Source organism: Phodopus roborovskii, unplaced genomic scaffold, assembly GCF_943737965.1.
Source record: "Phodopus roborovskii unplaced genomic scaffold, PHOROB, whole genome shotgun sequence".
Lineage (NCBI taxonomy): Eukaryota > Metazoa > Chordata > Mammalia > Rodentia > Cricetidae > Phodopus > Phodopus roborovskii.
This window is the reverse complement of record NW_026126645.1, coordinates 7,727,009-7,751,758: the sequence shown is the minus strand read 5'-3', so window position 1 is coordinate 7,751,758 and position 24,750 is coordinate 7,727,009. Positions and strand designations below refer to the sequence as shown.

Below are 24,750 nucleotides of genomic sequence, written 5' to 3'. Positions count from 1 at the left end.
TTCCCTTGGCTTACACATCACACTCTACGATCAACATTCCACAGATGTGGAAAAACCATGAAATAGGGTTAAGCATGGTGAAACACGCCTTAAATCCCAGCACTTGGGAGGCAGAAGCAGGCAAATCTTTGGTGGCTAGAGGCTAACCTGGTCTACATAATAAGTTCCAGGCCAACCAGGAATACACAGGGGATCCTTAGATCTCAGTATGCTTAAAGTAAAGGTATAATCCAGTGTTGGATTCATAGCTCCTCATGTAACCTATGGACCAAAGCTTGGACCCCCGCCTCATCAATCCCACATAGGAGGGGAAACATGATGCTGATCTGTCTGGACCTGGCTTCTTTCACTTAACACGGTGATTTCCAGTGCCTCCCATTTCTCTGCAAACTATTATGGCATTTGGACTCTTTTTCCACCATGTGGCTCCCAAATATTAAGCTCAGTGGCTGAAGAGGCTTGCTGAGCATCCCACCAGCCCCTCCTTGTTTTCTGAGATGACCTGGAACTTGCAAGAAAGCTAGACCATCTGACCAGTGAGCCCCCCAGGAATCCACCTAACTCCTCCTCCCCGGGACTGGGATTACAAGGGCACCACCATGCCTGGCTCTTTTTTCTGTATGTGATACGCATGTGGAGATGTACATGTGTGTGACCGCAAGTGCATATGTGAGCCCAAATGCATGCACACATGTGTACTTACGTGTGGAGGCCTCCATGATCACATTCCACCTTATTTGTTGAGTCAGGGTCCCTCAGTTGAGGACAGAGCTCACAGATACAGCTAACTATTAAGTTTGTTCCAGGCTCTCTCTTCTCTGCTTTTAGAGCTCTGTAATTACAGGCATCGCCACACCCACCCAGTATTTATGAGGGTGCTGGGGACCTGAACGATGGTCCCCTGGCACATTTCACCTCCAGTGCCATCTATCCAGTCCACACTTATTTTTAAGTGAACGCTGGGCATCAGCTCAGGGCCTTATGCTTGCAAGGCAAGTGCTTCACTGACAGACTGTGTCATGTGCCTCTCGCTGTCCTGGCTTTTCAGTGACGCTTCCTCCTGTGCGCTGTCTTTAAAAAGTGCACAAGTTTTAGTTCATCCCTCAGCCTCCCGCCCATGAATCCTGGCTGCTCCAAGGACTTTTGTTAAGTGTCAGAAGAAATGCCAGGCTTTGTCATCAATCCAGCACCCGTTTTTGTTTGTTTGTTTTTAATGGTCCCTAAAGAGCTCCCTCTTCATTTGTGCACACATTACTTACTGCTGTTGACCAATGTCAGCAAGCTTCCTCCAGAGAGCCAGATAGCAAATGCTTTCATCATTGCAGGCTACTTTCTTTCAATCTGTGCCATGACTTTGTAGCCCTGCTCTTGTACAAAAGCGGCTGTAGACCACACATCAAGAGTGGGCATAGAGGGTCCCAATAAAACTTTATTTACCAAGCAGCATTGCAGGGAGGGGCATGTCTATAAGCCATTTTGGAAGCCTTGGTCCTAAATTTATCTATCTTCAGCCACACCACCCAGAAGTCTTCTTCAGCCCTGGGCATTCATCTGCCCAGGGCTGGCAGGAAATCTTTCTTGGGTTGGTTTAAAACACACTTTAGAGTCAATGAGGCTGATTCTCCAATATCTCTAACTAAGCCTATTTCCCCCTCTGCAGTGTGGAAGCAGGTGACTGTTACTGGGCCAAGAATCTCACCTTGATCATTTTGTCATCCCTTCCTCACATCAGCCCAACGCAGGAAGCGTCAGTACTGATCTCATCTTACACATAGGGAAACTGAGGCTTCTATGCACAGTGTCTCAGCTGTCAGGGCCCATAGCTAGAAAGCCTCCCTCCAGGGTTCTCACCTGGCCTCCACCCCACTCAGAACCCATGTTCCAGCCCATAGGCTCTGCTGCCCACATTCTCTTCAGGCTGCGGTGAGGACTAAACAGAGCCTGGCAGAGTCCACTTTCCTGTCATGGTTTCCAGCTCTGTCTAACAAGGGTCCTTGACTTGCAGGCCCTGGAGGCAGCTATTGCCCAGGAGCGAAGCAGAACGAAGGAGGCCTTAGAGGGGGAGCAGAGGAGAATCCGAGAGGTGGAAAGTCGCTCGGCCTCCCAGAAGAAGGTAAGCTGTTGGGAGAGGGGGATCTGAGCCCGCCTACAGTTGAGTCAGAGCCTACACCTGTCAAGGTCCATCTGGGGTTCTCACACAGACCTTCTTCTATGGAGTCGTCCCCTCCCCGGCCCATCTCCCCGCCAGCAGCCACTGGCTGCTCTGCCTGGGCCCGGGTGAGGCGTGCTGAGGATAGAAGGGCAAACCAGGCAGAGCCCAGAGAGTGTCCACGTCCTGCCATGGCAACAGTTGGACCCAACAACAGCTGTTGGCTTGCAGGCTTTGGAGGAGAGCATCGCTCAGGAGAAACACAGATCCCAGGAGGCCCTGGAGAAGGTGCAGGCTCGGGTCCGTGACCTGGAGAGCCACTTGGCCTGTCAAAAGGAGGTACACCCAGCTCGGAGGGACTCGGGAAGTGGGGCATGGGGGTGCTGTCCTGTGCTGTTTGTCCTGGCCTGGGCTCTGCAGCTGGGAGAGGTCTTGCAAGAGAGCCAGGGAGATATAGCCTTGCCAACAAGTTGAGGGGAAAAAAAAATGAATATGATGAGCCAGGTATGGTGGCTCCTGCCTGTCACCCTGTTACTAGGAGGCTGAGAGGATCCCTGTGAGTTTGAGGCCAACTAAGGTTATAACACAAAGGTTCCGTCTCATGGGTGATAACATAAAGTACAGGCTGAGACAGGTTTGGGATAGCAGCATGCATGTCTGCTCTGAAACATCTCATGGGGAAATTACAGGATCTTAAGAGAAGAATTCAACATCTGAAACTCACCCATGTTCAGCACCAGCACCTAGAAATCTTCAGCCCTGGGTAGAGGGATGCCCAGGGCTGTCGGGAAAGCTTTCTTAGGCTGGGGTGAGTCAAGCTCTTTGTGGCCAAAAGGTGACCATCACCAACCCATCTCAGGCTTCCTCTTCCACGCAGCAATCCAGAAGTTTAAAAGCCAGGCACCAGCTCCTAGATCCTTCCCAGCCACCAACCCCCCCCCACTCCACCCTGGTCCCCTGCCATGCACAGTAGGCTGGAAACCTGGCCTGGACAGCCTTCCCACACCTGCTCTGTGCTCCAGAAGTCACAAGCCTGTATGTAGTTCAGCGGGTGGAAGGGCCTGTAGATATGTTGTATCTAGAATGTTTTGGTGGGAACTCTGAAAATATATTTGATAATCCAGATTTCCATTTTCTCTTGAAAAGTCAAAAACAAAAACAAAAAAGCCTGGCCCTCATTTCCACTTTGGAGAAAAGGGGCAGGGGCTGGAATAGACCCTGGCAGCAGCAGTGGGGTACTCTCTAGGCTTCTGCACTCATAAGCTTTGAAGCTTGCAGTTCATAACCTGTCCCCTTCCTGAGGAACAGTAGCCAGAACTCCAGCTGGAGACACCTGGGAAAGGCTGAATTAAAGAGGCTGAGTTTCCATGGATGTGCCCCAACTCTAGCCCACAGGAAAGCCCTGTCACATTGTCAGCTTGCATTTAGCTTGTGGTCAGTCTCAGACCCCTGATTCTTTTACACATTACCTGTTTTGGAATATTAGTTGAAGATGTGTTGCATGTGTTTGTGCTGTGGGACATTTGTTTAATGATGCAAAGATGTGTTGCATTCTTTTATGTTGCATTTGTTTAACTCTGTGTTACTTTGCCTGTCTAAAACACCTGATTGGTCTAGCAAAGAGCTGAATGGCCAATAGCTAGGCAGGAGAGGGGGTAGGTGGGGCTGCCAGGTACAGAATAAATAGGAAAAAAGGAGAAGGGAGAGGAGCAAAAACAAGAGAAGGAAGAGAGGCTGCCAGGAGCCAGCCATTCTGCTACACAGCAAGCCTCAGAGTAAAAAGTAAAGAAAGGTGTACAGAACAGAGGAAGATAAAGGTCCAGGGGCAAAAGGCAGATGGGATCATTTAAGAAAAGTGGCTAGAAATAAGCCAAGCTAAAGCTGAGCATTTATAAGTAAGAATATGTCTCCATGTTCTTTATTTGGGAGCTGAGTGGTGGGCCCCTCAAAGAGCAAAGAATAAAACAACTTACCCATGAGCTTTTGATAGTCCCTCGGTCCTGAAGGGTGCAGGCTTTGTAGCCACACAAGATGCAAGTTTGAGTCTATCCATACCTTCCTTCTTGGAAGGAGCCACAAAGGCCAGAGATAATGAAGGCTGAACGTTTGATCTAGAAGTGTCACTGACCTGTGGTAGCTATCCCCTTTATTCCTATAGCCAGGCCTCCCAGCACTTGGGCATAACCTCCACCTTCCCACCCACACCGCTGTTTCCTGACAACCCACTCTACTCAAGTAGAGCTTGTCTACTTTCCACTAGAGAGAACGTATCTCCCTTCGATCTGCTGTGACCCAGGGAGATGTTTATGGGTAGTTTCTCACACAGCTGCTCCTCTGCACTCTGTAAATAGCGTCGCCAAGGTTTGCCTTTGAGTTGTGTCTCCAGGCAGGGTGAGGAGGTGGCAGGTGGGTCTCCATGGAGTCATTTCAGCTAGACGACTTCCAGGAATCAACAAGGGCTGGCCAGGCCCTTGAATTCAGAGATTCTAAGGTGATGGGGCATGTCAGAAAAAATGAATGCCTCTGGGCCAGGTGTGGTGATGCACACCTCTAATCTCTACTCAGATAGCACAGGCAGGTGGATCTCTGTGAGTGTGAGGCCAGGCAGGTCTACAAGCAGAGTTGTAGACCAACCAGGGCTGTAGCACAAGACCCTGCCTTAAATATATGTCATCATCATCATCATGCAGAGGGGAGCTGGGGTTGGTTACACCAGGCTTCAGAGCGTCAGGCCACCTCTGGGAAGGCCTGGCCATAGTTTCTTCTCAGAAAGAATTGAGCTACCTCCAGTTGGGCTTTTGTTCATTTGTTTTTGGTTTCTGGTTGTTAGTTGTGTTTTGTTTTGATAAAGGATCTGTTAACCTTTGTTAACTGGCTTCAAACTCACTATACAGCCAAGGATGACCTTTGAACCCCTGATCTTCCTCCTGACACCTCCAGGATGAACCACAGAAAAGCATCTCAGCGTAGCTACTCTAACTCCCTTCCATCTCTAGTAGGTTAAATGTCTCCTGAAGGCTAGTCGCCCTCCCCTTACAGACTCCAGTGGAAATCACCTTGCAAGTTCCAAACACCTGTAGCCCGGCTGGGACATAAAGGGAGGGCCCTGTGAACGCTGAGGATTTCATGTGCCAGAACCACAGCTTCTACCCTCTGGGGATGGAATCTGCCATGAGTCCATTAGCAGAGTAACCGCAGCAAGAAACGGACCTGATTAAATCCTGTGGCTAGGGACAGCCGAATACTAACCCAGAGCTCTTCCCTTGTCCCAGCACCACCCCTGCAAGACTCAGGAACCTTCTAGGAGGTGGCGACTGGCTCATTCATCCCCAGACCACCTCCATCCCCCTGAGCCGAATCTCCTTCAGAAATTTGCTTCACTGGTTGGAGAGTCGCCTTCCAGAGCCTCTGTACACAGCGTGCCTGTTTGCTCTCTGTTCAGGGCCCTGGCCTGCCTGTTGACAGACGGTGTGGCCCCCACCTCTTCTGGCCCTGGTTTCTTTGTCTATAAAAAGAGCTCCTAGAAGCAGCTCCATGGTAGGAGTGCCATGGGGTGAGGTCATCCCGAGGGTGACACAGCCACCTATCTCAGCCCTTAGCCTTAACTTGGATGCTGGTATGACTGGCCGTGCCTTTCAGGTCTTGGAGGACAGTGTGGCTCATGAGAAAAGAAAAGTCCGGGAAGTGCTGGAGGCAGAAAGGAGGAAGACCCAAGACCTAGAGAATCAGCTGACCCAGCAGAAGGAGGTAGGAGCAGCCAGGGCCCCTCCCACGATGACATCCAGCCAGGTGTGCCTGCCGGCACTGCACGCCCGCCCGTGGTCACAACGCTACAGCACCTCTGCAGGAAGTGACCAACAGCTGCCACTCACTAGCCGTCCAGGGAGGATCCCTAGAGCTCAACCCACACCCCCCCCCAGGGCCTCTGAAAAATGCAAATTGAAATTATCTCTTTGTGGGACAAAAGTCACTGTACACAAAGTGCCTACAGCCCTTCTCTGAAGCTCCCGGGAGTTGTGTGTGCTGGAATAGGAAACATGTTCCAAGACCTGTCACTCTGCTCCACCTCTCCAAAGCCAGGGACTTCCCAGGGTGAACCTGTCCTGGTGCCAACACCTACCAGGTTAGACGGTGGCTCAGCACCCAGTGACGGGACAGAACGCTCGTGACCATGTCCTTTTTTGATGCCAGCCTAGGAACTGGGAACAAGGAGCCCCTCCCTCCTTTATGCTCCTGTGACTAACTGAGACATGGCTTCCTGCCCCCTCCCCTCAGCCTCATCATTTCCTCTCACCTCACATCCTGGCAGGCACCTGGCTCCTTAGCTCTTGTCCCAAACCCCAGTCATTGGTTTCAGTGGTGACTCAACTCGGCTTCCCCTTGCAATGAGCTTGCCCTCTGTCTCGTTCACTGTTCTATTGCTGTGAAGAGACACCACAACCAAGGCAACTCTTATAAAAGATAGCATTTAATTGAGGGTCATCATGGCAGTGGGGGAGGGGAAAACAATGGGGTGGGCATGGCGGGGGCATGGTGGCATTCACCATGGTGCTGGAGCAGTAGCTGAGAGCTATGTCCTGATCCAAAGGCAGAAAGCAAGTGACTGAGCCGGGAATTTTCTTTCCAAGCCTCAAAGCCCACTCCCAGGGACACACCCCCTCCAACAAGGCCACACCTATATGAGCCCATGGGGGGGCGCTCTTATTCAAACCACCCCCTCTTCTGTGCTCACCCTCAAACCCCTGTTTGACTTCCAGATCTCAGAGAGCATCAGCTATGAGAAACTCAAAATGCGAGACACCCTAGAGAAGGAAAAGAGGAGAATACAGGACCTGGAGAACCGCCTGACCAAGCAGAGAGAGGTATGACTCTCAGATGAGAGGCCCATGGCGCCCACGGACCTGCCAGGCCCTGCAGCCAGGCAGTCAGGGTTCAAATCCTCCTCCTGCTGTGGGACTTTAGGAAAAGTCACTCACTGTCTTCTGGGCCTTGGTCTCCCACATATGACATACAGCCAGTCTCATTCAGTGGTGAGACACAACACTGATCACAGCACATAGACAGACCCATACACATAAAATGAAAGTAAACCTTTTTTTTTTTTTTAAAGTCTACCATGAATCAATAGATAAACTACACTTTTATTCCAGCAGTAACAGGGCAAGGAAAAACCTGCTCGTTGTGCAGTCACCACACAAAACCAGAGCAAGCACAGCAGGGCTATTAGTGCAAGACAGTCATCCCAGCTATTCAGGAGGCTGAGGTAGCTGGAGACCAGTCTCGGCTGCAAAGTGAGCTCACAGCTAGCTTGGAAACCTGATAAGACCCCGTCCCAAAATCAAAAGTAAAAGCAGAACTAAAGACACAGTTCAAAGATACAGCACTTCTCTAGGCCCTGGGTCCAAGCCCACAGCAAAATGTCAAGCACATGGAAGATGAAGCTCTTCCAGGTGCCAGCCCCACAGAGCACCTCCAGCAAGGGCTGTCCTCAAAAGAATTCCGCAGGACAACAAGAAACATCCATAGCGGCAGCCTTAGCTCAGGACACCAAAAGACAGTCACTGGGAGACCTCAGAACTGGCAGGTGACAGCAAACTCATCAGGAGGAGCAGTAACACCCCACCCCGAAAGGACCCACCATGCACTAGGACAGAGCACACAACTTCAAAGCAGACATTGTGTGATTCTGGTGGGGATTCTGCAGACCACCCTCCCCCTCCAACCTCAAACCCAGGAAACAAAAACAAAAATGGACAAGTTAAAAGCTTCCGGGAGAGGAAACAGTGCGCAGAGGTAGCCCCCAGACTGGACAGGAAATACTTGCCAGACACGGGTCTGGTTAATCTCTGAGCAATCTGAGGAATTCAGATAGCTTAATGCAAAGACAGCCAGTGGCCCATCTGAAACACACAGGTACCCGGCAGACTGGTTTGTTTTGTTTTATGGTGCTGGGGAATGGAGCCCAGGGCCTCACACACTGGCCAGGTGCCCTTCCGCTGAGCTACATCCAACTTTATTTTTGAAATGGCCTCTCACTAATTTGCCCTAATTGACCTTGAACTCAGCCTGGGAACAGTAGGGTTTGTATTTTTCTTTTTTTGCTGTTTTCTTTTCTGATCACAAACAGCCCCTTTCCTCCTGGAATATTTGATAAATACAGAAAATCTCTCAGAAGGGCCTCAACATTGACCCTGCTTCTGCACAGCCGAGCTATTATGGCTGACATTCAGATGTGATGCTCACTGGGATGTCTTTGTGCTGTTATCATGGATGTGGGTGACGCAGACTCGTTACCAAGATAGTGGCATGCTGCCTACTGCTTTGGGAACTATTTTGATAACATTACATATTTCTCAAACATCTCCATGTCACTGAACCACCTCCCACTGCCTGCCACTGAAGAATGTCCTTAAGCACAATAACCTGAGTTCAATCCCCAGAAACCACATAAAAAAGCCAGGCATGGGAGCTGGAGATATGGCGCAGCGGTTAAGAGCATGTAACTATGCTTGCAAAGGGCCTGAAATGGATTACCAGCACCCATGTTGGGTTGCTCACAACCACCAGGAACTCTGGCCCCAGGGGTATTCAATGCCTCTGGCCTTGAGCACCTATCATGTGGACACACATAGACACAGACACACACACACACACACACACACACACACACACACACACACACACACACACAAATTCTGGGAGTCAAAAACAAAAAGATTCCTGACATTTGTTAGCCAGTTAGTCTAGCCTAATTGGTGAACTCCAGTCCAATTAGAGACCCTGTCTCAAAAGCAGTAGATCACATTTCTGAGCATGACACCTGAGGTTGTCCACATACTAGTGTGATCATGCACATGCATGCACACACACACACACACACACACACCTGTACATACATGTGTACCCATGCATTCTCATACCACATTTTAAAAAATGTTTGGGACCAACCTCAGCACAGGGCCTGGCAGGAGCACATACTCCAGTCCTTAGAGGGGGGGTCTCCAAGGGAACAGAAGGATTGTGATAAAAAACGGATGAAGGGGTTTCCAGGGGAGGCATAAGCCATGCCAAAGACTTAGCAACTGGGATCCTTTCTGGCCTGGGACCTGGAGTGCATGAGTGTCTCCAGGGCAGGTTATGTGGTGAAGGGTAAAGACACTCAGCACATTTATCCTGGAAAATAGATTTATAGAGAGACATGACAACCCTCCTCAAATATTTAAAGGGCTGTCTCATAAAAGAGAAATAAAACTGAGTCAAGGGTGACAGAATGGGGCTCAGAGACCAGAAATCAAGGAGACGGATCTCTTCTGACAATAAAAAGGAGTTCCGCAGTAATTGGAAACTTCCAGAAAATCCTTGGGCTTTGGACTCAAGACACATCAAGGGTGGAGTCTGTGTCCTCTCTAACAGCCTGGGGGAATAAGGACAGAAGGGTAAATATTTAATCCCCAGACCTTGTTAGCTTGGTGTTTGCTGTTTGTCTAGGAGATAGAATCAAAGGGACAGAAAGAGGACATCTTAAATAGTAAATTAAACGACGCCCTGGCCATGGTGGAGGAGACTCAGCGGATGAAGACAGCCGAGAGTCTCAAAGCCGAGAGCCTCGCCCTCAAGTTAAATGAAACATTAGCCGAGCTCGAAACGACCAAGACAAAAATGGTGAGTTGATCTGAAAATGGTAAGCTTCCGCCATGGAGGAGGGCAGCACATGACTTGTGGGCGGGGCCATCCCTGGGCTGGTGGCCCTGGGTTCTATGAGAAAGCAGGCTGAGCAAGCCGCAGGGAGCATAGCTTCTGCACCAGCTCCTGCCTCCAGGTTCCTGTCCTGACTTCCCTCAGCAGTGGAGGGTGACCTGAGAGCACCATCGCAGAAATAGAAATCCTAACTATGACACAGTAGTGGAAAAGAGGGGGTAAGGGAGGTTGAGACCTGGCCTGCCCCGCCTCCACCTCGGACTTTCTGGGCCAGGTACCTTTCTTCTCAGGGACTTTCCTGTGCTTTGTGGACATAGACAGCATTCTCCCCACCCCCAGCTGAGACAGATACTGCCAAATGTCCCTTAGAGGCATAAATCACCCCTGTTGGGAAAGATCACCTTGCTGGGCCTGATGAGACAGGCTTGTAATCCCAGCTCCTCTGGAGGCTGAGAAAAAAGAAGAAATACATTCAAGGTCTGCCAGGGCTCCAATGTGAGTTCAAAGACCAGCAGGGCAACTTGATTAGGGCCCTGCCTCAAATAAAATAAATTTGGGGATCTGGAGAGATTGCAAAACATCCACGCTTGTGGGATGCTGGGAGGCCAATGTCCAGCATATCCAGGAGCAGAGCAAGGCAGGCCGAGAGGCGCTGGGGTGCAGACATCAGGAAGCGTCAGAGAGTGGAGGGCAGTCACGGCGGTGGCTGATTTTCTAAGAGAATTTGTTGGTAATTTTAGTTGATAAGAATTGCAGTGCAGGGGCTGGAGAGATGGCTCAGTGGTTGAGAACACTTCCAGAGGACCCCGGTTCAATCCTCAGCACCCACATGGCAGCTCACAGCTGTCTATAACTCCAGTTCCAGGGGATCTGACACCTTCACACCAATGCATATAGAATAAATTTAAATAAATTATTTTTTTAAAAAAGAATTACAGTCCATACTTATACTCTCAGCAGCAGAGAGGCAGAGACTGGCAAATCCCTGGGGCTCACTGACCAGCCAACCGAGCCTACATGGTAAGTTACTGGTCAGGAAGAGATCCTATCTCAATAAAAAAGGTAAATGACAGCTAAGGTCGTCCTCTGACCTCCACATACAGGATACATACAAATAAATACAAATTGGTTTGCGCTTTTCTCATCCAACTGTTCTCCATTCATTAGTTTTGTTTTGTTTTGTTTTGTTTTGTTTTGTTTTGTTTTGTTTTCCGAGACAGGGTTTCTCTGTGTAGGGCTGGCTGTCCTGAAACAGGCTCAAACTCACAGAGATCCACCCACTTCTGCCTCCCGAGAGCTGAGATCAAAGGCATGTGCCACCACTGCCTGACTCATGAATCCTTTTTTCAAAGATGCATGTATTTTTATTTTATATGTATGAGTGTTTGGCCTGTATTTGTGTCTGTGCACTACTATGGGTGTACCTGGTTCCCATGGAAGCCAGACTAGGGCGTTGGATCCCTGGAACTAGAGTTATAGACAGTTGTGAGCCACCACATGGGTGCTGAGAACTGAATCCAAGTCCTCTGGAAGAGCAGCCAGTGCTCTTAATCGCTGATCCATCTTTTCAACATGCGCGCGCGCGCGCGCACACGCACGCACGCACACACACACACACACACACACTATTCATTAATTCTCATCAAGCATCTGAGTCTAGGTGCTGTGGGTACACCAGTAAGTGCAGGCAAGGATTTTGCTGTATGGAGCTGAGACTCTCGCAGGAGAGAGAAACAAAAAACCAAAGGCTACTTCAAGTGTTGAAGGTCTCGGGGAGAAGAAAACAAATACAATAGAAACTGTCTAGGACTCCCCTATGAACACATGTCCATGAATTTCCTCTAAAGAGGTAATTAAGCCTAGAAGACAGACTGCTCAGCCATACTGGGAGGGTGAAGGTTGCCAGCAGGGACACACCTGCAGAGGCTCTCAGGTAGGGTGCAGTTGAGCATCTGTGTGTGCAAATGAGGCAGACTGCTGCCACCTACCCCAGCCCCCCCCCCAGGTTACTTCTCCCTCCCTGGTTCCCCAGATCATTCTGGAGGAGCGGCTCAAGCTGCAGCAGCAGTCGATGAAGGCCCTGCAGGATGAGCGGGAATCCCAGAAGCACGGCTTCGAGGAGGAAATCACTGAGTACAAAGAACAGATCAAGCAGCACTCGCAGACCATCGTGAGCCTGGAGGAAAGGCTCTGCCAAGTGTCCCAGCACCACAGGAAAATTGAAGGGGAGATCGCCACGTTAAAAGACATCGAGCCAGGTAGGGCTGGGGCTGTGAGAAAAACCCAACCCCTGCGTGGTCCCAGGTTGGGCCGCATCTGAAAGCTCCCTCACTCTCTGTTGGCCCCCTTTTGCTCCTCAATGCACATGATGTTTGAAGCCCTCCAAGGCCTAACAGAACCAAAGTAACGACAATGAGTTAGGACATCCTTTATGCTGACCCAGTGAGCCAGCAAGGCACACGGGCAGACAGAGCTATTAGTGGCGTTGTCTTTTCCACATGAAAACCTGAATCAATCCAGGGCCATCTCTGTGGCCACTGGCCACTGTGACCTTACTAACAGCTCTCCTGGACAGCCAGGACTGGCCTCCTACCAAATAAACCCAAAGAGGCTAAAAACAGCAATCAGAGTTACACCACTCACTCACCCTAAATGACCCAGGTCACTCATGACAGATGCTAAGCGCTGGGTGGAAAGTTCTGGAAGCCGAGGCCCCAGGCCCTAGGTGTCAGCGTCAGCACTGCTGGTGTTTTGGCGCTGGATAAGCTTTGCTTGGGGGCAGGGTGCCTGCTTTAGCTATATCCCCTGATCTCCACAACTAGCCTCATTTCTCTTCTGCCTCATGGCCAAGTGTCCCCAAGTGTCACCAAAGTTCTCCCAGAGGTGAGCTCGCCCCCAGTGGGAGACACGGAGTTCAGGCTTACCTCAGCACAATTTGTATTCTCCTCTTATTTGCACATCGATGATACCCCAACTTCCTTTAGGCGCTAGAGATCCATGGTAGACTATCCACAACTATCCCTGTGAGTAACAAAGCTAGTGCCCTGACAATGACTTGGGGTAAGCAGGGCCCCACAACAAGGGCACAGAGCAGGCTCTGTCTCCTAAGCCAGAATTCAGGTAAGAGTGAGGCTACTCAATGGGACCTAAGGGTGGCAGCATCTATGTCATTTCTGCCCTTAGACAAGTGTCTGCCATAAAATTGTTGGGTGAATAATCAACTGAGCAAGAATTGGAAAGCCGGGGACATTGGACAAAGGAGTGGGCAGGGGAGATGGGAGACTGAACACATGAATTCTTTTAAGGTTTTTGTCTAGAAGGAGAAAAGGACAGGAGGTGTGACCCTCTTGAAGCTTGGCTGGGCCATTGCCATCAGGTCCCTCATCCTCAAATCGCTTCCTTGTCTGTAAATGTTACTGGTGACCCCTGCCACACCCAGCAGCCAGGAAAAGCTCATGACCATATCAGCCCACTCTCTGTTGTTGGCAGCCCAGTCTTAGGAGTGGGAAAATAAGAAAAGATGTTTAGTTGGAGGTTAGGTTCAAGGTGGTTCTGGTGATGGCCTTGACAGCAGAGCCCTGAGAAAGCACAGGGTGTCATATGCCAAGAGACAAGGGGTGTGCAAAGTTTGGGGTGTGGCTCAGTGGGTAGAGTGCTGGCCTGGCAAGCAGGAAGACCTGGGTGCCATCTGTCACCACATAAATGGGATCTAGTGTTGCATGCCTGTAACCTCAGCACTGGGGAGGTGGAGGCAGGAGGATCAGAAGTTCAGAGCCATCCTTAGCTACATAGTGAGTTTGGGGCCAGCCTGGGCTACATGAGTCTCTGTTTTTAAAAACACAAGAAAATAGGAAAGAATGAGAGACAAGGAATGCGAATGTGTCTGCCCCCTGGGCTCCACTATGGGGTCTCCTCTAATCTACTCACTCCTCTAACACCCCAGTGAGACCAAGCCTCCACCTTCTTAAACCTTACAGTGGGGATTAAATATCAACACAGCATGTCAGAGGACACAAGACACATCCAGACTTCACACCCGGAGTGACAACCTCGGCCTGTGACACCATACATGTGGGGAGTCTCAGGATAGACTCCCGACTCACAGGAGAAGGGAAAGGGGAAGTCCACTGCCTATGGACTGTGATGATATTGACACGCACCCCCTCTAATGCAGCTCAAAAGGAGGAAGTACCCCAAGAGCTCACAGCAGGACCCCCACTGGACAGCATCACCAAACAAGTAGCGTGCGACCACCTGATGTAAGTGCCAAGGCGGGTCTCAAGGCATTGAAGGAGCAGGAACATGACCAGATTTGTGTTCTCAGGGTTGCTTAGATTTCTCAGTTCCTGTTGCAAGTGAGGATGATGTGGTGGGGAGATCCACCCTTGGTGGCCTTGCAGTCCTGAGTGAGTCAGACTGCCTCCCTGAGCAGCTGCCTTTGTAGGAGGTGCATGCCTACAGCTTGGTGATTGTGGGCAGGTGCAGTGATTTGCTTTCTGTCGTGAACCCCCCCGGGGAGAATCTCATTCTTATGATCCACGCTGACAGTGCCAACCACTTACAGAGGAGAGTTCTGGAAAGGGTCAACAGCTTGCCAGATAGATGCCTTGGCAAAAGGGCACTCGATGCCAAGCCTGACAGCCCCAATGTGATCCCCAGAACCCACACGGTAGAAAGAGAGAACAGAGTCTCCCAGGCTGTCCTTTGACCTCCACAAGTACAGTGTGGCACACACACACATACAAAATAGATAGATAAAATATATGGAGTAGATTGCACTAAATGACCCTAGCTAATGAGCTCTCATCTCCAACCCTAACAGTCAAGGAGTCTATGGAACCTCAAGGAACTGATAATTTTTGAAAAAACAAAACCTATCTGTGTCTAGGTGTGGTGACACACACCTCTGACCCCAGTGCTCAGAAGTGTGCATAGGAGGTCAACCTGGGCTATGTAATGACTGGAAAACACAAAATGGGCTTGGAATGTAGCTCAGTGGTGAAGCACTGGTCTTACATGTGTGAGGCCCTGGGCTGGATCTAGTACCACTAAAAATTAAGCAATAAATAGAATAGTCCAAAAGGCTACTACAGAGCAATATGTAAACAAGGAGGCATTAAATCTTCATTCCAAGAAAGACAGAGGCACCTCTGTGTGTGTGTGTGTGTGTGTGTGTGTGTGTGTGTGTGTGTGTGTGTGTGTGTGTGTAGCCTGGGCCTTCCAAATGCCAAACTGATAGGCCTCAATACTACCTTCTACTCAGTACCATCCTTCCCCTAATACAAGTGCACACAAAAGTGTGTATCCCATCCAGGTCCCTCATACTCCCTCAAATGCACAGCTCAACTTCCAGTTACTGCCCCATTCCTCGCAAGCCTATATGCTGTGGTCCCAGTGAGTGCCTGTCCTGTGAAGCACCCTTCCAATGGGGACAGCAATTCTCATGATATCAAACATGCCATCTATCCGTTGTTCACCATTCCTGTGTCTCCTTTATTGCCTGGTCCCCAGTGCCCAGGATCCCAGTGTGCCAGTAAACAAACAGAAAGTCCTTGTCTCCCCGCCATCCTCATGAAAGCCCTGAACACCCCCCCCAATAGTCTTTCATCTTCTTCCCACAAAACCCACTGCCTGTCAATCAGTGTTGATAGGTCCCATGGCTGGGCTGGGGTCCCAAGGTTCATCCCTAGCCATTTTGAGCGTTTTTCTCTGGGTCCTGCTTTCTAGTCCCCTCAGGAGTCACCAGGGATGTTGAGCACAGCTGACTGGGCCTGTTATTGTTGTTGAATTACAGAGATGACTTACTGACTGCTCAGAAGGAAATCCTATCTCAGCAGGAGATCATCATGAGGCTGAGGACAGACCTCAATGAAGCCCATGGCAGGATGTCAGACCTGAGAGGTTGGTCTGAGTTCCTGGGTCACTTGACACCCTGACCCTCTCAGGAAGGAAGTGAAGGCAGACTCAGCAGCCTTGTTCTCGGAGCATCTTGGGGACCTGCTTTCCGGTGTACCTGCAGCCCCATCACCCAGGGACCACATACACTTGGTGGACCTTTATCATCAATATTTTCTAATGCAGAGCATTCTCCACCCCTGGGAGGGCAGTAGTGAGGTTTGTCCCAGGGCTGGGCCCTTTGCAGGAGCCTGGGTGCAGTGTGGAGGGCCTCACGAGCCTCCTCTTCATCATGCGAAAAGACCACACATTCCTTCCTCATTGGCCCACCCAGCGTAGGAGTGTCACACACCCTCCTGCACGGAATACAGCCTGGCTCAGTCCCTCCTGTGGCTCAGTTTCCCCATCCTTCCTCTCAATTCATATGGCCTCCTTCTCTTCCCTATCCCTAGCCTCTGGAAGGACAAAAAGTCCAGGCAGGATTTGAGAGGTAACAAGACTAGATTCCAGAAGTGGGAGATGGGAAAAAGGAGAGAAGGAAGGATGGAGGGAGAAAGCCAGCCTCTGACATCCCCAAACACTCAGGATTATTTGCTCCCTGAGAAATGATATGGTATAGAGTCAGAGCCCATTCCTGAACCTGATCACCATTAGGTCCTGGACGTAGACAAGACTCTGCCTCTCTGAGCCTCAGTGTCCTGAGTCTGTGAAGAGGGAATGCTAAGGGCAATTCCCCTGTGACCTGCAATTGAAGAGTGAAGGAAGTGCAAAGGTCTTAGTGTGGGTTCTCCCAGCAGTGGAGCCTAAAACTGGAACTCCACTACAACCTGTCTGCTCAAGCCATAACCCCAGTAAATGCTGGCAGTGAAGTAGAGCTTGAGCCAAGGGAAAGAAAATGAAGTGCCCAGAACTATAGGACACTGGGGTGCCTGGAACTGATTCTACCAGAGAGAGCTAAGAACAGGGACAGCTGTCTGTGCCAGCTGTGGATTAAACACTGTTGTACCTGGCAGGAACATAGCCCAAAAGAGTCCAGGGGCCTGAGAACACCCCTGGGCAAAAAGATAGAGGCAGCTGGGTATGTGGCTCAGTTGGAGTACTTGCCTAGCGTGCATGAGGACCCAGGTTCAAATCCCAGCACTAAATGAAAGTGAGCTGGTGTCACACACCTGTGATCCCGGCACTGAGGAGGTATAGACAGGAGGATTAGAAGTTTAAGGCCATTGCTGGCTATATAAAGAGTTGGAGACCAGCCTAGGATACATGAGACCTTGTCTGAAAACAAAAGAATAAACAAAAAGACTCAGAAGCAGGTAGCTGATATTGGCCAGGGTGTCCTAAAAGACCAGGGGGACAGCAAGTGCTGGCATAACACCACCGTAGTGAGGCAGAAGCAGGGGGCTCATTGTGCCACCTAACGTCACACGCTAAGGCTCTGGCGGAGCTCCCAGGAGGCACTTGAGCCCCTGAGAACCCCGGGGCAAACCTGTCTTGTGGGTCTCGTAGGGCTGTCAGATAGGCCATGACACAGATCTGAGGTGGAAAACCACTCACCAACTTCCTGTCACTCCCAGGGGAGCTAAGTGAGAAGCAGAAGATGGAGTTGGAGCGGCACGTGGCCCTGGTTCAACAGCTGAGCAGCGAGCTGAGCATGCTCAAAGTGAAGGTGGTACAGGCAAGCGGCCTGGTGGAGAAGAAAGACCGGGAACTGAAGGTCCTCAGGGAGGCGCTCAGGTGTGGGAATGGGTCCGTGTGGTGGGGCCACCCCGAGGCGTCTGGCACACAGAGAGAGGGCTCAGTAAATGCTGGCTGAATCAGACCTGGGGGGGGGGGGAATGAGTGGTAGCATTACATGGCTCCGGAGACTCATTAATTAATACAGCTGTGCTGGGTTCTGAACGGGCATCCTCCCAGGTGACTGGGCTCAGCCTAAATGCAGGAAGTCTGAAAGAATTCAGATACCTGTGAAAAATAGTTTTACTTCTGGGTTACGGAGGGATGCAAAGGTCCGTGAACCCTGAGCTGCCTGACACCTGTGATGTCCCTCCCTGCCCCAGGGCTTCCCAAGAGAAACACAGACCCCACCTGAGCTTGGAGCAAAAGCCTAGGAATCTGAGCCAGAAGTGTGACATCTCATTGCAGATAGAACCAGTGCACCCAGATACATTCTCCAGCTTGCAAGAGGTCAGTGTCTGGGACTGCAGCTTGGGGCAAGACTGGAGCTCCAGGCAGGACCAGGGCCCTAGGCAGGTCCAGGCTTTGGGTGACACTCAAAAGCCCAAGGGTTAAAGTCTTCTAAAAGTATTACTCATTCGCATGAAATGAGAGAGTAAGACAGAGTCCTGCCCCATAATCACAGTCGCCATGGTTACACTATCAACAATGGAGACAGTGCCAGCAGCTCTCTCCCCTGAGCCCACCACCACGTCTTCCTACAATCAGGGATCGTAGTGGTGGCTGGGTAGTGGTTGGCTATCTACCATGCATCAAGTCTGCCTGGGGTTGAGTTCCCACCCCTTTACATAGAAAGTCCGTGTCCCTAGGGAAGTCACTGTGTGCCTGTTCCCTCCTCTGAGAATGGTTGGGAAGCACATTTTATTTATGCATACCCACAAACACATCTGGTAGGAAGTTTTCTGGTAATTCTTCAATTTGTTCATCTCTCTCTCTCTGCCTCTTTCTCGTGTGTGTGTGTGTGTGTGTGTGTGTGAGAGAGAGAGAGAGAGAGAGAGAGAGAGAGAGAGAGAGAGACATGTATGGAGGCCAAAGGAGAACATTGGCTATCAGCTATCTGGCTCTAACTGTCTTATCACCCTTGAGACAGGGTCCCTTGCTGAACCTAGAGCATACCATCTTATTTTTCCTGCAGAGCTGATGAGCAAACCTATTTCCAGCTTTGGGGTTACAGGTGCATGCAGCCATGCTTAGCTTTTGTAAATGGGTGCTGGAGATCTGAACTCAGTTCCCTAATGCTTGCAAAACAAGCTGTCTTAACCACTGAGCCCATCTTCCCAGCCCACAAATACTATTGGACTGGTATCTTTTCAACTAAGTCTATAAAAGTCCACTTTGTTTGTTTATGTGGCTGCTTATAATTCCATTGTGTGCCCATTTTATCTAGCCAGTCCCCAGATGACGGAGAGTCCAGCTGTGTCCCCCTTAACCTGGTGCTGTAATTAGTATAAGTTGTCCAATCATGTTTAGCCATGAAGTTGCTGGGGCCAAGGGGCTTCCTAAACTGTGCAGCACAGAACCAAATGGCCTTCCCAGAGAGCCATGCGGTTAATATGACCCACACACACATCAGGGCAGTCACTTGATAGGTCTCTCTGTGTGGTTGCCCGAAAGTCCCAGATGCTCATCCAGTAAGAATCATGTCTGAGAGAGAACAGTCTCCCTCAGGTGGTCCTCAACACCAATGCTCACACTCTGTCCCCATGCCTGGCGCAGTGACATTTGCCTAGTAAGTAGGCTGACTGTAGAGCTCAGTGGTTCCTTGAGGCCTCTGATTCCTAGAGTCCAGCCCAGAACAACCTTTTCCTTTCACTTCGAGAAACCAGAGAATGAATCATCTGCAAAAGAAACAAGGCCAAATGTGTCAGCAAAGACTCTACCCCTGCCAGACAGCCGCAAGCCAGGGCTTCAGGCAGCCAGGATGAAAGGGCTTGAGGTCCAGCCAGCTGTCCCTGGCACTGAGTACTGTCCAGAGAACATTAATAGAAGGGGCTCCCATTGCTCAGGGCAACCAGGAGGAGGAGTGCAATGGTCCAGGTGGCTGGAAGCTATGCTGGGCAGGAAATGTCAATCCTGTTGGAATCATGAGCCCTCAACGCAAGATCTGACCCATGATGGCTATTGAGTACCTGCGTGTATCAGGCCTTGTGCTAGAGACAGGGAATGGTTTACAGATGCCCTACACATCACACACACACACACACACACACACACACACACACACACACACACACACACACACACGTGTTCCATGGGGAGACCTGTTGAATGGTGGCTTTTTGTTCCTCTATCCAAGTTGAGGTTGATGGGGGAGGGAGGATGCAAGATAAAAGGCAAAAAATGTCCCTTCTTGGAACAGTGGTCCTTGCCCAGGCTACTTCCTGTTTCCAAAGCCAGAGAGGGTCAGAGGGCTAGGGAGTTGTATGAGAAAGAATCTATGTCCTCTCTGGCAAGAGTTCCCAGAGGAGCGTGAGGAGGGTCACATGGTGCTTCCTCTCCCATGAAAGAGTCTGGCCTGGCTGCTGAGCCTGCCCATCTGTCCCAGTGCAGCATCTGCCAGCTTCTATCCAGTAGGAGGGAGCATTCAGGTGGTTCCTTCCAGGACAAACGGATGCCCTCCAGTAGGTGAATGAGACCCGCACAGAACCAAGCCCTAAGGTGGTCCAGCTCCAGGTCAATACACCAGACCAGTTAGGTCCCCTCAGCCACCCAGCAGCCCTGGCACTATCGGAGGCCGGGGGGAGGCTCCTCACTCCTGGCAGACTTTTCCCATCTTGAGCACCAGTCTCCACTGAGGCATGCCTTGCCCTCTGGAGCCTGTGTGCTGTGCAGGAAGGGAGGAGACAGAAAGGAAATGGTCAGTATAGAGTAAAATGTCCTAGGGACAAGGTGGGGTCAAGTGGCTTGAGGAACTATTATGGCAGGACTTGAGACTGTCCTAGTTTGCTTTCTATCACTGTGATAAACACTCTGACCAAACACCATTTAGGGAGGAAAGGGTTCATTTCATCTTACAGCGTACTGTTGTTCATCATGGAGGAAGTCAGAGTAGAAACTCGAGGCAGGAACCTGGAGGCTGGAAGTAAAGCAGAGGCCATGGTGGATGCTGCTTGCTTTTCCTGCCTTGCTCACCCTGCTTTCTTCGTCTTATTTTATGTACATTGGTGTTTTGCCTGCAGGTATGTCAGTCCAAGGGCATCAGATTCCCCAGAGCAGAAGTTATAGATTACTGTAAACTCCTATGTGAGTGCTGGGAATTGAACCCAAGTCCTCTGGAAGAGCAGCCAGTGGTCTTAATTGCTGAGCCATCTCTCCAACCCATCACCCTGCTTTCTTATACACCCCAGGACCGTCTGGCCCCAGGTAGCACTACCTGAAGTGGGCTGGGCCCTCCCATGCCAATCATTGAAATCATTGATCAAGAAGATGCCCCACAGACCAGTGTGATAGAGGCATTTTCTCACTTGAGGTACCCTCTTCCCAATGACAACAACAAAAAGAGAAAAGAAAAAGAAAAAGGAATGAAGGAAGGAAGAAAAGACTGACCAGCACAATAGATGAGAGCATCATAGGAAAGAGGTCCTCTCTCAGCACCTGTGGTAAGAGGCCTCCACAGGGGGAAATTTGGAGCAGAGCCAGAAAGAAGTAACAGTGTGAGTGACAGAAACACCAAGGAGAAGAGAGTGTTCCCACCAGGTCCTCAGACTGCATTGCCGAGCCCCCTGGAGGAGGAGCCTGTGGGCCTTGAACACCTCCCAGGGAGCCGGTTCGACTAGGTCAGAGTCTGGGACCCATCATCCTATTGACTTTTAAAGAAACAACCAGAGTCAGCAGAGGAGAACATGCGACTCTCTGTCCCTGGGCTCTGTCGGTGGGTGGGTATCTCATTCACTGATGCTAGGGTATCCAATGCTCACGTGTCTGGTTCGCAAAGTCCAGGCCCACGGGAGAAGCTTAGCTTGGGTCTTTGCCGGAGGTGTCTAGCAAAGGGGATGAGGGGATGGGGGCGATGAATACGAATGAGAATATGGATAACTAGTAATGGACTGATAGACACAGGGCCAGGTACGAAGCTCAGCCGGAAGGGTGCTTGTGGAAGACACAAAGCCTTGAGAGCACGCTGTAATACCACAGAACCGAAACACAAAAGTACACGCCTGACATCCCAGCACTCAGGAGGTGGAGACAAGAGGACCAGGAGTTCAAGGTCATCTTTGTCTACATAGGAAGTTTGAGGGCAACCTGGGCCATGTGGAATCCTGTCTCAAGGAAAAATTTAAAACAGGAGAAACATCTTTAAAAAAAGAAATAGAGGCAGAGATGCCTAGCTATATAAAGTTTTAATAACTTCAGTTCACCTCGTGCTATATATGCTCCCTTCAGTATCTATAGCTGCAATCTAAAATGAACCAAGAGTTGCTATTTTTAAAATAGTTAGAAAAGAGACTTTGTTTCTTCCCATTCTTGCCAGCTTGGCTAAGGCCTCCCCCTAGCAACTGTCTGACAACTGAAAATCACTTGAAGCACCCCATCCCTGGTTCCCACTTAATTACCCGTGTGACATTTGTCCCGGTCTACTAGGTCTCTCCCTATGTACCCTCCCCGCTGTCTGTCTGCTCATACCAGGATACAAGACCCATGGAGCCTGAGAGCCTGGAGCAAGCTTAGCAGGCCGAGGTGGGGAATGAATGAATGAGTGAGTGAGTGAATGAAAAACCGAGACAGGATCTCATGTAACCCAGCCTGGCCTCAAACTCATATGTAGACAAGAAGGACCTTGAACTTCTGATCCTTCCACAAACGCCACTCCAAGTGCTGGGATCACAGGCACATATCACCTTGCTCAGTTTATACAGTGCTGGGGATGGGGCTCGGACTTGGAGCATGTGGATAAGCACTCAGTTATGACTGTGTGTGTTTCCTCATTGTTCTACAGGAAAAAAAAAAAAATCCTACATTCTCCTGAATCCTTTTTGTTTGTTTGTTTTGTGTGTGTTTTTGTTTTTTCAAGACAGGGTTTCTCTGTGGCTTTGGAGCCTGTCCTGGAACTTACTCTGTAGACCAGGCTGGCCTTTAACTCACAGAGATCCGCCTGCCTCTGCCTCCCAAGTGCTGGGATTAAAGGTGTGTGCCGCCAGTGCCCAGCTCCTGAATTCATCTTTCAAAGACTTTCCCTGTCTGCGTCCTGAGTAAAGCTCACTCTAGTCTCTGAGGGTCCCGTGGGGCCACATGTGGCCAGCACCTATCATACCATACGAGGCAGGCATGGAATATTCTATTGTAACAGAAAGTTTTTCTGGACTGGCCACTCTAGAGATCCTGGAGTCTCAGAGCTCTCTCCAGACCAACCAAGTGCCAGGCTGCCCAGTACCCCAAACAGACAGGAGAAAACCATCCTTGTGACCAGTGTCAAAGGAAACCACATAGGGCATACAGCTGAGCTTATTGTGTATGAGAACTGGGTTCCATCCTCAGCACCACAGAAGGGAAAAGGGGAAGAAAACAGTAAAAACGCACCCCTAGAACTAGAACTGCAGGGGCTGGAGAGAGGGCTCAGCAATTAAGTATCCTGGGGCTCTTGCATGGGCCTTCAGTTCTACTCCCAGCATCTGCATCCGGCAGCTCACAACCACCTGAACTCCACCTCTGTGGGACCTGATGTGCATGCGAGCACACACACACACACACACACGCACACGCACATGCACACACATGTACACACACATACCACCATTAAAGATGATGAAGCACACACACATACACACCACTGTTAAAAGTAATTTTTTAAAAATTATTTTTAAAAAGTTACTACTCAGAACAAGATCAGATTTTTTAACAAATGGAGACTCAAAGCTGGGTGTGATGACACACATCTTTAAACCCAGCATTCAGAAGGTTGGCAGATCTCTGAGCTCTGGTCTACATAGTAAGTTCCAGGACAGCTAGGACTACTTAGAAAGACCCTTTCCCCCCCCCTAAAAAAAATTAAGAAAGAAAAAAGAAACAGAGATGCAGGCATGAGAGACCATTAGAAGAAATAAAGTCTGCAGAGAAGGAGTCTAGGGGATGTTTCATTTATGATGCCACTAAGTAGGAAGAGGAGTTGGAAATCCTTCTACAGGGGCTGGGATGAAAAATGGAAACCCTTTCTCTGCTGAAGCACTTGTGATATTTCCCAGAAGTGCTGAAAGACAGGGTTTCTGCTGAACAGGCATTGTTCATGTCCCTGGGAACCTGAGGGAAGTAGCTGGACCCTTATAGAGCTGCTGTCTGTGCCACCCTGTCTCCAGGAGCAGTCCTTCAGTGACCTGGGGGCCAAGTGCAAAGGGTCTCGACACGAGGAAATCATTCAGCGGCAGAAAAAGGCCTTGTCGGAACTCCGGACACGAATCAAAGAACTAGAGATGGCCAGCTCCTCCAGTAAGTTCTCCGCTCCTTAGTCCCAGCTTGGGGGCCCCAGAGCCTGGTGTGCTCCTTGGGGACCAACTGATTGGCCAGGATGCCCCCGTCATCTCATAAGCGGAAAGACACTCTAACACTAACAGTGATGGGCCAGGCCCCGCCTCAGAGTCAAATGCAGGCCCTGATGTTAAATAAATAGGACATGAAAAACTCACTACTGTCCTCCTCCTTATTTCACCGTGGCCTGGTGGGAACTTCGTCATGGTCTAATGCTACCTGAAGATGAGCCCTGGGGTTGTCTCTTTGAGTTCCCCATTCAGAAAGGCTCAGAATGAGCAGCTGTTGACTGAGCAAGGCGCTGGGTACCAGGTATCCCAGGACAGATCCCATCTCCATCTCTGTGCCTGAAAGGCCTTAGGCGAAGTTCACTTCTGCAGTGACAGCTTTGTGGCCAAAGCCTCATGCTCATTGTGTGGCCTTGGGCAGATCGTTCAATGTCTCTAAGCCTTGGTTTCCTCTTCTACCAGGGAGGTCGTGAGGACTAAAACGGCCCTATGGTAAGTGACCTGTAAGTTGTAGCTACTGTGACGATGTGAAGTTATGTCTTCCTGAGTCTAAATTATTTCTTTTGTAGATCATAAGGACCACGCGAATGAATCGTTCCTAGAACTAAAGACCCTCAGAATGGAAAAAAATGTACAGAAAATATTATTAGACGCAAAGCCTGACATGACGACTCTCTCAAGAATAGAGATCCGATCGGTAACCAAAAATCGTTTGTCTCCACAGTGACTTACACAAGAGGGTGGGCATTAGGGCTGATGTGAACTGAGACGCAAGCCAGTGTGTTGGAGGTTCAGGGCCAGGGCCTC

At 50.1% G+C, this 24,750-nt stretch overlaps 1 protein-coding gene across 1 annotated transcript in view; it reads left to right on the top strand.

Annotated features, from left to right (window-relative positions):
* The window catches only part of Fhad1 (forkhead associated phosphopeptide binding domain 1), a 105,396-nt gene that overhangs the window by 62,440 nt on the left and 18,206 nt on the right, over nucleotides 1–24,750 (top strand). The window contains exons 17-27 of the mRNA XM_051173674.1: nucleotides 2,381–2,488; nucleotides 5,789–5,896; nucleotides 6,907–7,011; nucleotides 9,638–9,811; nucleotides 11,880–12,105; nucleotides 14,022–14,106; nucleotides 15,642–15,748; nucleotides 17,317–17,476; nucleotides 17,800–17,926; nucleotides 23,767–23,896; nucleotides 24,513–24,640. Coding sequence (XP_051029631.1) covers nucleotides 2,381–2,488; nucleotides 5,789–5,896; nucleotides 6,907–7,011; nucleotides 9,638–9,811; nucleotides 11,880–12,105; nucleotides 14,022–14,106; nucleotides 15,642–15,748; nucleotides 17,317–17,476; nucleotides 17,800–17,926; nucleotides 23,767–23,896; nucleotides 24,513–24,640 — 1,458 coding nt within the window. The remainder of the gene's footprint in view (nucleotides 1–2,380; nucleotides 2,489–5,788; nucleotides 5,897–6,906; nucleotides 7,012–9,637; nucleotides 9,812–11,879; nucleotides 12,106–14,021; nucleotides 14,107–15,641; nucleotides 15,749–17,316; nucleotides 17,477–17,799; nucleotides 17,927–23,766; nucleotides 23,897–24,512; nucleotides 24,641–24,750) is intronic.